At 38.3% G+C, this 15,565-nt stretch overlaps 1 protein-coding gene across 1 annotated transcript in view; it reads right to left on the bottom strand.

The window, feature by feature from the left end:
• Positions 1-15,565, bottom strand: part of CPE (carboxypeptidase E) — a 106,715-nt gene that overhangs the window by 24,316 nt on the left and 66,834 nt on the right. Inside the window, exons 2-3 of the mRNA XM_046657325.1 lie at positions 4,964-5,160; positions 3,160-3,327 (exon numbers count right to left, since the gene is read on the bottom strand). Of these exons, the coding sequence (XP_046513281.1) occupies positions 3,160-3,327; positions 4,964-5,160 (365 nt within the window). The remainder of the gene's footprint in view (positions 1-3,159; positions 3,328-4,963; positions 5,161-15,565) is intronic.

Genomic DNA, 15,565 nt, shown 5'->3' with positions numbered 1-15,565 from the left:
ACTCTAGGAGAGTGAGAGAGAACTCTGATTCAGAGAGATTCTGAAGGGCAAGGAGAGCATGGAGAGGACTCAGTAAAAATGTTGGTTCCTTTCCACCCCCACCCCCCACCCCCGTCCTCCACGGCAGTCCACACACCCCAGACCCCCTCAATCAGCATCCATGGGAATCTGCATTTTTAACCTGATTCCTGGCATACAAAACATAAACCTCAAAATTTAAAAACCACCATAAGGATACAGAGAACAGATTGGTGGTTGCCAGACTTGGGGGGTGGGGGATGAGTGAAGGGGGCCAAAGGGTACAAACTTCCAGTTATAAAATAAACATGTCCTGGGGATGTAATTTACAGCATAGTGACTATAGTTAATAAGACTGTATTGTGTATTTGAAAGTTGCTAAGAGAGTAGATCTTAAAAGTTCTCATCACCAGAAAAAAAATTCATTATTATGTATGGTGATGGATGTTAATCAGACTTTTGTGGTGATCATTTTGCAATATACACAAATATCAAATCATTATGTTGTACACCTGAAACTAACATAATGTTGTGTGTCAATTATATCTCAACATAAACAAATAAATAAATTAAATAAAAACCTCTATGAGGGATATAGATAAGTACGAAGTGGGGATGTGTAATAACATTAATGAAATGCCTCCTGTATGTCTCATACCAGGCTGGGTCTACACATTGACTCAGTCTTAACGCAAAGACGAAAAAAGGACATGAGCCAGACCTGGGTAATAACACCCCATGATTATTAAAGGGGCTCACTGAAGATTTATTGTAATGCAAAAAAATCCTGCTTCTCTTCCAGAAAAGAGACTAAACTTTAATTTTTGTGTGTCTCTTTAATTTACCTTTATCCAGAAAAAGTATTGGCATTGAGATAATTTTAATAAAAGTTCCAATTTTTTTAAAAGTACCATGAACCTGCATCTTTTAAGTATGGCTTAAGCTAGAAATGTAAAAACATCTAATATAGAGACTCTGCAAATATTATACAGGTTCAGCTGAGAAAGATGAAGATATTCCTGGCTGAAAATAATGTCACTTGCATAAAGGCTGCCAATCAAATATTCTGTCAACATGAGTTTCTTTCACGATTCTTCTATGAAGGGTTACACGAATTATTTTTCTCATTTCTCAGATTTAACGAAGACAGCCTAGGCAGGTTAATGTAAGCAATGGGGAAAGTTTGTGGGCTAATATCAACAGTGGGCTTCCAGAACGGTTTTTCATTTCTGTCATAGCTGACATTTCCTCATAGCTTATCACCCAAGATTTGACTGTCCTCTTTTCACCTCTGGTTACCCCAAGCCTCTGCCTTTCCAGCTCTCTCTTCTCCCAAGAAAGATTGTTTAGGGGTTGAGAAATTGCAAATGTCTCTGTGACTCAGAAGCAGGGATGTTTAAGTCACTCGCTTATCAGGTTCTGCCAGAATCCTCAGCCCCTGGCAGCGCTTCTCAGACCAGTCCCCACTTGTAGGCTCAGCCCAGGTTTCTGGAATGAATCCTGAATAGAGGCAGGGTAGTTTTAAGAACTTTAGACCAAAAACTTGGGACTCTCTATCTCCTGGATCCTCTTCCCAGCATCCCAACCACATGAGGAATGCTTGTCTGGAACTCCAGCTGTTGATTTTCAGATCTTGTGATTTGCCTGCCAGGCTGGATTGCATTCGTTCATAATAGGCTTTCAGCCTACTATGTGTCAGACCCAAATATGAATTATAATTCCTGTAATCAAGGGATTGAAATCTAGAATCAAAGGGAAAAACAGCTATATAAACAAAAAATTATAATATAACATATATGAAGCTCTATGTAACTATAACCACCACACTAGAAGTCTATATAAAGAAAAACCCTAAGATACATAGCAGAGAGTATTGAGAAATTACACTGACACGGTAATAATAGTTCTAGGTCCCGATCTCAAGTACTTTACGTGTGCTAACTCATTCAATCATTACAACTGCCCTATGAGGTAGATACTATTATCATCTCCATATTTGGATGAAGTGGAAGCACCTAGCGGTTAAATAACTTCCCAAAAATCACACAGCAAGTATGGACCCAGGATTTGAACCAAGGTGGCTGCCTCCAGAGTCTCCAGGCGAAACCATCACACAATTCTGCCATATTGAGTTTTACTTCATCCTCTGGGCAGGGGAGAGCTAGCAAGATTTTTTAAGCAACAGAGCAATAATTTGTGTATGAAGATCACTCTGGAGGAATTCAGGAAGATTGAATGGAATTGGGAGAGGCTGAAGCCAAAACAAGAATAGGGGGCTACTGTGCTCACCAGAGCAGGAGATGATGCGGGCATGAACTAAAGCATGGAGTGAGTCTGCGGAGGAGAGAAAAACTGAACAGGTGGTAAAGAGGCCAAATCACCAAGATTTGGTAACTGATTGCTGGTGAGTGGTGACAGAGATGGAAAAAACAAGGCTTTGATGATCAGGTAAGTGAGAGAATAGTTTCGTCTTAGGGAAAATATTTGGTTTTTATCATGCTGAGCTTGAGGTCCTGGGTGTCACTAGATAAAGGGGCTGAGTGAGCAAGTAAAATAGAGTAACAGAACTCCATGCGAGATCTAGAGTTAGAGACAGGGATCTGGGAGACTTTGTAGAACAGGGAACATTGAAGGTATGGGAAAGGATGGAAACCTAGGGAAGGAGAGAATGGTAGCAGATGGGACCCTGAAGGCCAGCATTTGAGCCAAGGTAGAAGAAGCAGGGAAAGAAACCGAGTAGAGATAGGAAAGGCAGTAAAAGAGGTAGGAGAAAACAGAGTTGTGCAAAACAAAGAGGAGAAAGTTCCAGAAAAGAAGCAAAGGATCAACTGTGAGATGCTGTAGGAGGACCTGATCACATATGCTGATAAAGGGCCTCTGAAAGGGCCATGAAGACTTTCTAAGACACCCACAACTGGGTTCCTTCCTCGTGTCCACACCCTCACCTCCCACTCCTAATGCCCCTGCTCAATTCTAGGGACAGGACTAATTTCAAGCCTCCAGCCTTTCCAGCTGTGACTTTCCCAGCTATAGTTAACTATCCCCTACAAGCTCTGACATTACTCCTATGTCCTTCATTATGATAAACATATTTCCTTAGGCTAGAGGACAGAACCCAAGAAAACCATCCATGTTCTCTACCTTTGTGTTTTGATCCACAATTTTCTTCAGATTTTTCAACAGATGGTTATTTGGCCCTCCTTCTTTCTCATTAGCATAAACTATCCTATCCAGGTCAGGAAAGTTTCGGTTCAGATCTATTCCCTGGGCATTGCTCCGACCCACAAACCAGTCCTTGAGCTCACCGGGCTAAAAAAATCAAAGAGAAAAATCATCAGTTATTTATTATTATTGTTGCTATCTATTTAAGGTCTCCATTAATGATTTTAAAAATAATTTATTAAGAATAATTATTTATTTCAATAACATCTTACCATAAAGGCACGTTCACTATTTTATAGTTACAAACACAAAGGAATTAAGTTTCAGTATTTGGTGTGGGTAATTTTCAATGAATATTATTTTAAATGTTAATCATAATAAGCTTTAAAAGATATTTATCAAATTGCAAAAGAACTCAATATGTATTAGCTAGTAATAGATGACATGTTTCAAAGCATGCCACTCCATACTTAGATTTAAATAAAATATTCATTGCCTCTGTACATCACAGCAATCTAATTTTGGAAATATTCAAAAGAATACTCAATAAGATCAGAAGCTTAACATGAGTTTAACATTAATTATTTATATATTAATAATATACCTCCCTCAAAGTCTTCATGAAGCAAAGTTCTAGAGGTCTGTAAGTTGAGGAATTTCTGTTCAATTTTAAACCTTTCATTTCAATAATGGTATAACCTGCAAATTTAATGAATTTCCAAGATATTCAATTATATGCCATAATGCAGGATTTCTTGTTTTACTATTAAGTTATATCAAATCTATGATATAGAGACAGTTCCCATATTCTTGAGGCCTTGTCGGCTCAGATACATTAGACGGTGAAGAATAAAAATATGTAAGACAGAAAATAGCAATGACAATCTTTTTGCCCATTGTGTCTCACAGTTCTAAAAATTACTTTAAAATATTAAATAATTTAATGCTATATGTTACTAGAATTTTTCCCTCATAACTGTAGAAATTATATCTATGTTACACTTATTTACAGAAATTCACTGTCTGGGTTTCTTACAACATCAAACTATCAGGTAATTGAATATTTTCTTTTTAAGGTACAAATCGACTTCTTAAGGGTAAATATATACTTTAATATATTACCATAAAATAAGAAAATTATTTCAAACTGTAGAAAACAACAAATATAACGTCCTCCACTCCTGTCCAAAGAAAAAGAGAATACATACCATATGTCTTCTCTTAAAATAACGTTACTTTCCAGCTTCTCTAACTGTTAAAATGTATTACATTAATTTTAGTTTAGAAGTAGGAGGGGTTTTTGAAAATTTTACTCATCATACAGAGACAAGCACTAAACATCAAATTGATCTGGTCAAAATTTTTTCTTCCTTGACTCAGTAGAGGGCGCTATGACATCGCCTCATTCAGATGCAGCAAGGGCATTACCCTTCAATACATGGCAGTAGATCTTTTTCATACTTGAAGATTTTTTAGAAGGAAATTTACCTAGTCACAAACATGGATAAATAAATATGATTTATATAACAACAAAAACAAAGCATTAATTAAATATTCACTTATTAACAAAATTTCTCATTTGTAATCTCTGCTGAAGGAATGTTCACTCATCATCCCTCACCTTCGGAACATTTTTCTTACAAGCAAGTTGAACAACATATCACCTATACCCTCCCCTGCACCGTGTGTAAGCTTCACGTGAGCATTGCTTGTAGATAGGCGTGTATGTACAAACATACCAAATGAAGAAAGCGTGCCCTGCTCTACACTGGCTCACACTCACCTGAGACGCTGCCTTCTCAAAGCCATCGGGGTTGAGGGAAGGCATTATGTGGATCCGGGTGTTGTGGATCAGCTTGACGATTGTCTCATTCCCCTTTTGGTACTCATTGCACAGGTACTGGGCCAGGAAAATGAGCAGTTCCCGTCCAACAGCCTCATTACCATGCATATTCCCAATGTATTTAAATTCAGGCTCACCTAAAAGCCAAAAACAGAGAGTATGGAGACGTTTTCTAGGGTGTCAAATAGAAGGCAAATGACATACAGTAGTGAATATATTGTTTATCTGATCATTTATTACCCATAGCTGACAACTTCTCTTCCTTCCAGAATTGATGTCTAAGAAATCTACCTTAAATATCAAAATATTCCAAACACCCCTTCTATCCTTCTAATTCTCTCCCCTCCAGCTACCTACTTGTTATGGACTGAACTGTGTCCCTGAAAAATTCATTTTCAAGCCCGAACCTCCAATGTGACTGTATCTGGAGATATGACCTTTAAGGAGGTAATTAAGGTTAAATGAGGTCATTAAGGTGGGGCCCTGATCCAACAGAACTGTGGTCCTTAGAATAGGAAGAGACACCAGTGATCTCTCTCTCCCTGTGCATGGAGAAAAGGCCATGTGAGGACACAGTAAGACGGCAACCACTTGCAAGTCATGAAGAGAGGCTTCATCAGAAACCAACCCTGCTGGGACGTTGATCTTGGACTTCCAGCTTCCAGAACTGTGAGAAAATAAATTTCCATTGTTTAAGCCCCCCAGTCTGTGGTGTTTTGTTATGGCAGCCCAAGCAGACAAACATACCACCCCACCCCAATAACTGATAATACTAATGCAAGGCGTGCCTCCTATTGATTAAAAGCTGAACGTTGCATATTTTCTTATTTAGTTTTCATGAAACATCCGGAAGTAGCTATTACTATCCTATCTCTATTTTAAGATGCACAAACTGAAGATTTTAAGACAGCTTAAGAGGCCTAACCACACAGTGACACAGCCCATGAAGCCAGGATTCAAAAGCTGGTCTTCCCATTTAGTTAAAAGTTTGTGCTTTTCTTTCTTTCTTTTTTTAACTCTAGTGATTAAAGCATTATCTTCTGGAGCCAGACTGCTGGGTTGAAATCCTAGCACCACCTCTCACTGGCTGGCCTTGAACAAGTTACTTCAGTCCTCTGCGGCTCTGTCTCCCCATCTATAAATGAGCTAACAGATTCCACCTCGTAAGGTTGTTATAAGAACTAAGTGAAACAGTGAGTGTAACTGCTTAGAACAGTGTCTGGCAAATAAGCGGTATGTGTTTGCTATAATTATTATAACATTATTACTATTACATCACATTATCTTGTCATTGTGAGGCGCTTTACCACATGGAATCTAATTTTCTGTTTACAACAGCCCACTAAAATGTGGAAGAAGGATATTTTTATTATCCTTATTGTACCCAGGCAGCCCAAAGAGGATACATTTTGCTGAAGGGCTCAGAATTCAAACATAAGTCACTGCTGCTCATTTCTGGTGCTCTCCGGTGCATTTTAGGAGGAGTAACAAAATTGCAGAGCACGGCAGCAAAATGATCTTAATTAATCCTGGTGTTCTGCTCCTTTCTGCTTCATTCATCCCACCGGCCCAATTTTGACAGTGGAAAGGATTCTCTCATTTACAGAATCACTAGGACTGCTCACCCCTGAGAAAAGAAAAGAAGTTGGAATTATTTTTCTGCTGGAAATATGTTGTCTAAATATTCTTTGCATGAGATTCGTGAGTGTGTGATTTAAGCGACTGCTAACCACAGAAAACCATGCCCTTGTGTGACCTCTCAGCCTGAGTTTAAGCTAATCTTAATCTAAGGAGCAGGTGGGAGCTGGATCAGTGCTATTTATATTCCCCTCATTTTTATTTTAAGGGAAAGTCTTTAATAAAACTACCCCCGAGGGACTTGCCCAGAAGGTATATGAGAAGCGATGTTTTCTTTGCTTCTGATTTCGAAAGTCATAACAACCTTCTTCCTTTCTATCAAACTCATGAGCTTTATGTCTTCCCCTTACTGGATGTATTAATGTGACTGAGACACAGAGAAACTGTAGCGGTCCATTACAACAGAAAATAAAGACCAAGTAGCCAGAGGAATATTAGAAGCCTGCTTTGCAAAGTTATTTGGGAAGAATGCACTGATGAAGGCATTCTGGTCCTGCTCCCTTACCCCGGCACAGCTTTGAAGCTTCAGTCCCTCAAAACTTGGTCCACAACCCATAAGAGGAGATGAGTACACTGCAATTTTCTATTACTTCTCCGGATTAAAAAAAAAAAAATTCTTTATTTAAAACAGAAATAGCAAACATAGTCACTTGGCCCCCTGATGTTTTGTTTGGCTGTCATGGGACATTTTGTATTTGAATTTGAATGCTTTGGGACACGGCATGCGCTCCCAGTTCTGCCACAGGCAGCACAACTCCCTTTCAATGCTTTACTTATTTATATTTGCAACTCCTGATTTTCAGAGTCTGAAAATTTCCAATATGGTTTCACTTCTTCAGCTCTGTAGGAAATTTCTCTCAGCAACAAATCTCCCTCAGCATATTTATTCTATTTGTGATGAAACAGTAATAACAAGGACAATAGCAATGCTTTAGTCTTGACATGAAGATAGGACTATAAAGGTCATTTTATAGAAGATATTAATGTATGGAAATAAAATGCAAGGCACATATGACTTAGCAAAAGAAAAGGCAAGTATATTTTTATCTTCCTTGTCTCCAGGAATAAATTAGATCACTAGATAATGCTATCACCAGAATACAGAAGGACTGTCTTAAGCCTACTGACATGTCTTCTGAGATGGAGAAGAGCCACAGTTTAAATATAGCATTTGTTGGACGTATATACGCAAATCCCAGTATCAGACACTACAGGGGACCCTAAAGCAAATAAAACAGCGTTCCTAAACTCATGGAATGTAAGGTCTGGCGGAGGACACAGGCATGCACATGAACAGCGTTCAGGGTGAGGCAAGGATGAAGGAATGTTGGATACATACACGACTGGAATATTCCCACCACCTTTCTGGCCCCTCTCCAGGCATTTTCCCTCCCAAAGCCAGTTATCTTTTCAAAACACAGTCCTCAATGGGTCTCCTCTACCTAAAAACTCTTCAGCTAACTAACTTCCCATTTGCTTTCACCATAAAGATCAAAATTCTTTAACTCCAAGGTGGTCTGGGCTGATCCATCTCTTGAGCCTCCTAAGGCACCATCCTTCCCTCCTCGTCTTTCAGCCACACTTCCTTCAGCCACAGGGCTCTTGTCTATGACGCTCTCTAGTTCTCAGACACACATTCCGCCCTCACGTCCATCCGATCCTGGATAACTATGGTTTCCTCATATTTATAAGGAATTTGAAAATATATATTAATCAGTGTGATTATTTGTTGCATCCCCCACCCCCAGATTGGATGGTCTATTAGTAATGGGATGGGATCCATGTTAGCTCACTGGTGTGTCACCCATGCCCAGCAGAGAGTCTGAAACACCGAGAGAGCGCAATAAATATCAATTAAATAAGTTCATGAGTAAATGAATAAATGAATGGCCTTGCTTTTAAATCCCCTCCTCCTAACAGCATGACTGACAGGAGAACATGCCCTTGAGATGCAGGTGCAGCCGTAGCCGCCTGAAAACCTTTCTGGAAGAGTGAAGGGAATAAATGAATAGCTGAAAGGGACTTGAGGCAGTGTTCAGGAGCCCATACCCCGTGGGGAATATTTAGGCGCCTCAACACTTGTTGCTGTATCCGACATTCCCAGGCAGGAATAGAAAGTCTTCTTTGGGAATGAAGGCAGCAGTGTTGTGAACAGCTGATTTCCCAGGAAGAAGATTAATCTCCATGGTCACGAGAAAACCACAGAATCTCTCTAGGCAAGCAAGTCTCTAAGGCTATTTTTGTTGTAAAGGCTAAACAAAGGGTTCTGAAGAGACTTTGCCTTCACTGTCTTTGATCCAGAAATAGAGATAAAATTGAAGACTTTGGACTTTGAATAAGCCTTTCTCTGTCAATTTCCTTCAATTTATGTAATGAAGGAGTGACAGCTTTTCATCATCACTTAATTTTCTTTTCAGTGGATTTAAAGATGGAGTTTACAACTGGCTGTTGAACAGATGACGTATGCATTCCTGTTTACAGTGTCTACACAGCACCAGTGCCAGGCTTAACAGGTGCGTCATTGCTTGCGGATACAGTTGGTAATGCACATGTACCCCTGCATTAGCTCATCCCTCTCCTAGCAACGGAAAGAAAAGGCAGCTAGAACTATTCTCAATACACCTGGGGATGGTTGTTTTTACATTCATCTTGTCTTCCTCACTCACTATCTAATTCGTTTTCCTTTTTACACCGTGCTTACCCAGAGTTCCCAATCTGAACTGAAGAATCATCATATTTGCACAGGTTGCATTGCATGGGCTCAGGAAGTACAGTTTCCCTGTTGCATCAATTTTTCCACAATTACGTCTATCTATCAGTTTTCCAGTTACGTCACATGGCACACAATCATCAATCAAGCCATCGTTAAAAGATAATCACCTCTCAAACCAAATCCAGCCTGGCTGGGCCGAGTTTCCATCTTTTTCATCTGTATCACAGAACAATTAATGTATCTGAATGGGTTTGTATTCTCATCAGAACGAGATAAAAATAGATAATAAGTTTTTTTAAAATAAGATCCAAAGTTTTACTGAAGTCAGAAATAATTAAATAAATTCCAAACTGGAGCAGACAAATGATTTTAAGTTTCATACTTGTAACTCTTAATTTAGCCCAAAGTTGTATTAATATGATTTGAAATAACTAAATCAGTTTAAAGAGAAAGAGATAGGAAGGAAGGGAGGAAGGGTGGAAGGAAGGAAGGAAGGAGGAAGGGAGGAAGAGGGAGGGAGGGGAGCAGAAAGAGAGAAGGAAACTCAAAGAAATTTCTATTGCTTCAAAAATAAAACATGAATATTTTGCACTCCAGAAACCCACGCCCTTTAGGCTCGGCACTCGGGTGAAGTTTGAAGCTGACAGCAGACTAGCGACACTCCCAAAGGGTAGGAATTAACGGTTTAAAGTCACCAGAGAGCCCCTAAAGCAGAAGTCCACAGGCCCAGTAGGCTGAGCCTGAAAAAAATCATCAAAAAAGAGCGCAAAAGTGAAAAATAATATTTTCTGCCTATCCCACAAAAAGCAAATTTACTTTCACTGCCTTATTTGACCCAATGGTCAGCCTAGCTGCCTCTCTAACATTTTCTCCTGTTGGAAATAGCTGACAGGATGACCACTGGATACAGTAATTGATCAGATAATTTTTAAGGCTCCTTTCAAATCTTAGAGGCAATTATTCCATGATCTCCATATGGAAAGAAAACAGCAGGGGAAAATACCTAACGCAAAATGAGATGACAAATGTGAAAGTGATTGTAAATGGTGAGATTCTACATAAGAGGTGTATCATCAATATTTAGAATGAATAAGCAGATTAAGGGTATTTTAAGGAAGAACTTGATTATAATAACAGAACTCTTCCATCTTTCATCTTACAAATAGAGACAAAAGACTCTGAGATGAATCTATTCTTCCTCCGACATCACACGATTGCCAAATTACAAGTACACTAACTCATTTGAAAGCTATATATTAAACTCATTGATTATACAATTCTTAGAGTTGGTGACAATTTCAAAATACATGTTCCAAGAACATGTAATGTACTAAACACATTGCCGAATAACTATAGTATCCACAAATAAAACCCGATTTCTCAAAGATGCCATGGTAAAATGTGTCCATAACCAATGATTTTGAGTAATAGAATAACTAGCTATGCAAGCAGCACAATCACTGAACAGCTATGCAAGCAAACTGGAAACATCTATGGAACAGATGGTCCTTTTAATCAATGATCTGCCTCCCTCAGTGGTAAACCTGGGGTTAAGACATTAGTGTTACTAATTGTTTCCACTTGTTTGACATTCTAAAATATTATAGCCTGGAAATCATTCTTGCAGAAACTGAACTCTACAAGTTTCCTAGAACTTGTCAGTAAGAACGTCATTAATTGGCTCATGTTTCAGCACATCTTAGCAGCGTAAAATGCTGAGCATATTCCTAAAAGAAATGTAAATCTCCAGGGGCCAATAAACAATGGAAGAGGGTGGGTATGGTTATAAAAATAGATTCCTCTTCTACAAAAGAGATGAGGAGAAAACAAAGAAGTAAAGGAGGAAAAGAAACCAAGGAAAGGTAAAAGAATAAAAAAGATTACAAAAGAAATTACAGAGTATAGAAGATTATATTATTGCCCCTTGCTGATTCTTTCAGTCATTTTTAAAATAACTAAATTAACATGACATCTTGAAACTGAAATCTTATTTCATCTGATTTTTTTTTTTCTGAGGAAGATTCACCCTGAGCTAACATCTGTTGTCAACTTCCTCTTTTTTTTGCTTGAGGAAGATTAGCCCCGAGCTAACATCAGTGTCAGTCTTCCTCTATTTTGTATGTGGGTTAATGCCAGAGCATGGATGACAAGTGGTGTAGGTCCATGCCCAGGATCCAAACCTGTGAACCTGGGCCACTGAAGCAGAGCATGCCCAACTTAACCACTATGCCATGGGCAAGTCCTCATCTGATTTTTAATGGGCAGTTAAAACAGAAAACATTCCAGAATTATTCTGCAGAGATGTGAAGAGGAGCAGAATATACCACCAAAAATATGCCTCTCTGGCATAAGGATTATTTTGAGCTGGTTATTTTTAAGGAAGCGCAGACATAGGAAAAGCCCTGAAAAATCGAGAATTGAAATTACACTTTTGTAAGAGATATTTACATTTGTAAGGGAAATCTCCATTTGTAAGGGTGTCTCCCCCTCTGTAGCAGCAAGAGGAGGATGACTAAATCTCTAGAAACTCTATCAATGGAGAAGGCATGGATTTAAATCTGTATAACAACCTTACCCTTGTTTACTGTGCTTTTCCTGGTAAGCTCCCATAACTGGTCCCCCCCACACCCCAGCCCCCATCACCCCCCTGACATCTTTCTTTTGTCTTTAGCTGGAGGTGGTATTTAAGGTGGTAGCTTGGCCATTTTGGGGAGTTACTCAGTTTCCTGGGTCTTTCCCATGTATATAGGAGGTATACATGTTATTAAACTTCTGTTTGTTTTTCTCCTGTTAATCTGTTTTTTATTATGAGAGGAGAAAAGTCTCAGGTAAGAACCTAGATGGGTTAAGGGAAAATTATTTATCCTCCCCTACAGATGCATTATAGAATTATTTTTGAAAATATCAATTATGTATTAGCCATTACATATAATTTTAAAGCTCTCTTACATATAACATCTAGAATGTTCCTATTAACATCCTAATTGAAGAAACAGAGGTAAAGAAAAGAACAGAAGATATTTCCAGCCTTATAAGTCTATAAAACAATGTCAGAGTTCCAATATTAACAAATACCTTCAATTTTTTTTTATTTAAATAGTTTTTTTCACACAAGTATGCTAGAAACTTTTTATAAATACCTATGTGTGCTGGTAAATGTTTAGCAATCAGCTCTGATCCATAGCAATTGCCAATTTCCATGGTGTAAATAGTCCCACTGTGGCCAATTTGAAGCTACAAATGTGAGGTCAGTTGGCTCACAAAATTCCTGAAAATTAAAAATAAGTCTTATAAGCCCCTGCAAGCCTACTCCAGCACACCACTGCCTATGGAGAGCATTTATTTGAGATATATACCTTACAGTTTCTTCACAGGTTCTCCAGAAGGGGAATCTAACATCTAAGAAATCCGAAGAATTTCAAACACATTATAAGAAATATCATCAGACTGGCCTCTACCCTACTGCCTTTCTTTATGTTTAATGTTATGCAGGAAGAATTAAAAGAGGTTTGTTTCAGTTTTTTCTTGTATTGAAATAGAGCTGTTTTCCAAAGCATTACACCATTATCCCTTCAATTTAGGGGGAAGAAAAGATAGGACTAGTGAATTTTTTTTTGACTGAGTTGATTATCCTAACAGTTACTGACTCACTGGATTATATCACCCTTTGCTCTAAAAAAATCAATTCAAAAATTTTACTTTAACCTGTTAAATAGTTTTTCTAAAATATTTACATGCAATTCCAGGTACAGTTGGCCCTCCATGTCCTCAGGTTCAGTAAGCTGGGGTTTTGCATCCTTGTGTTCCGTGTCCTGGGATTCAGCCAACCCCAGAGCAAAAGGCCCACGATGGTTGCCTCTGTACTGAACATGTACAGATTTTTTTTTTCTGTCATTATTCCATGAACAATACAGTATAACAACAATTTACATAGCACTTACATTGTATTAGGCATTATAATTAATCTAGCGATGATTTAAAGTATAAGGGAGGATGTGCATAGGTTATATGCAAATGCTACACCATTTATATAAAGGACTTGAGCATCCATGGATTTTGGTATACAGTGGGGTCCTGGAACCAATCCCCCCAAGGATACTGAGGGACGACAGTATTCAAAATTCCTTCTGTTCTTCCTATAGTCTTGACCTACAAGGCTATCTTCATGATACAAAAGATAATATAATTTCTGTGCCCACTCAGAGAAATTCATAACTTTAAAAAAATCACAGAAATCAGTTACTTAAAGCTAGTAATGTGAGACACGTAATATTAAATTACTATCCAAAGAGAGACTGCCTACAAAAGCTTTAGATTCAGAAAATCTTTTACTTGTTTAAGAACATAGTGAAGTGAATACAGAAATTTTAATATAGAAATCAGATAAGTCAGAGATTTTCATGATGTCATTTCATGACTTAAACTCTTTCTGAAGATATAATTATTTTTAAACTACTTTAATAGTTACAGACCGCAAAAAATACTTATCAGAATACCTTCGTGCATTTATTTACTGAAGATGGGGTTTTGGTCCTTAAAGCATTTTTCAAAAGTATTCATTTCTAGTTATTTTAGATAACTCTCTTAGAAGATTCTGCTGTCTTTCACCAGTATTCTTATCAATAAAATAAAACGTAAAGATAAATTTATCTAAGAGGCAAGGAATAGAACAGAGTTACAATGAACCAGCACTTGAAGAGGGGCAAAGAAAACATGAATGGACCTGGCTTCTGACAAGTGATTATGATTCAGGTCTTTGTTGAGTGCCTCATTAACATATTGGGTTGTTATTTGCACATCTATTTTGGAAAATAACACCCACGAGGAGTATATTTTGTAGCCTGAGAAGAGAAGTTTTGGGACAATATCAAGTTTCTGAAGGTTAAAAGTTGTTTAAGTTTCTGAAGGTTGAAGGTTAAGTTTTCGAAGGCTGTTATGCAGGGAAGGATTTGATAGATTCTACAAAAGTCCAGAGGACAAAACTAGAATCGTAATTAGAAGATACAGAGAGAGAGCATTTAGCACAGCTGAAGGGCAAACTTTCTTTCAGCTAGAGCTGTCAAAAGACAGAACGGCTGCTGTGCAGTCATCAATTCCCCTAGAAGGCACAAAGGTATCTTGGAGACACGTTCTACTGGCTGGACTAGATGCTCTCAAACATCCTATGATTCCATAGAACAGGGCCTAATATCTTTTCTTTGACAAACTATTGGGATTCAAGCTTCTAAACTTGTCCAATACAAATCGTAATTCTCAATAAATGTTAGGTGACAATTTGATAGTTCTCTGGAACAAAGAGAAAATGGTAGATCATCATAGAAACTAAGACATGATTACAAAAAGTAATGGAAAAACACAAGTCCATTTCCACTGATCATCTCTCTTTATGCCTATGAATGCACAGCTCATCCTATTTCCAAGGTGAATTAGATGAGAAAAATGAGTAAAAGTGATGACATCAGAACCTGTGTGGGTGAAAAATGTCAAGCATTTCTAGCAGACATGGATGACTGAAGAAGAAAAACCTCAATTTGCTATTAAGCAGATAAAATGGCAGCAACATCAACTAGGTGAAACAAAATCAGCTATTTAAAAGCTCACTTGAACAAAGTCTTCCCAGAAACCTCTTGGAACTTTCTTTTTAATTCTCTCAGGAAGAAGATAACTCAAAAGTCGAATTGATATGTCAAAACATCTTTAAGATGTTGTTTGTTCCACATCACGACTAAAGGCTTGCAGCACTAAACACACACACCAGTCTCAGAAGCAGCAGGCAATGCAAGAGAATCTTTCAAAGAGAGTAAAGGGCCAAATGGAGCTCTCTGGGTCTTTCTCCCGGCCTCAGACTGTAGAAAGCCAATAACTGGCTGGTGATGATTTCCCTTGGGACAACTGGGTCTACTCCAGGTCTCCCTCCAGAAGATTATGCTACATCAGGGCATACATGAAGTATTCTCTTTTGCTCGAAGTTTTTAAAGAAAATTGTGCTGATTTACAGTACTCTAGGTCAGAACCATTCATGGGCTTCACAGACATACAGATTTCTGAGCTGCATTCCCAAAGATCACACTTCCAAAAGGCCTTAGGAGGGGGCTGAGTATCTGTATTTTTAAAGGATCTAGAGGTGATTCTGCTGCCCTTCCAGGACTGAGAAGGAATGATCTGGGAGGTAGGTGCAGGGAAAGTCTAGT

The sequence above is a fragment of the Equus quagga genome, chromosome 3 (genome assembly GCF_021613505.1).
Source record: "Equus quagga isolate Etosha38 chromosome 3, UCLA_HA_Equagga_1.0, whole genome shotgun sequence".
In the NCBI taxonomy this organism is placed as follows: domain Eukaryota; kingdom Metazoa; phylum Chordata; class Mammalia; order Perissodactyla; family Equidae; genus Equus; species Equus quagga.
The sequence above is the reverse complement of the archived record's forward strand: the minus strand, read 5'-3'. Positions and strand labels throughout refer to the sequence as shown.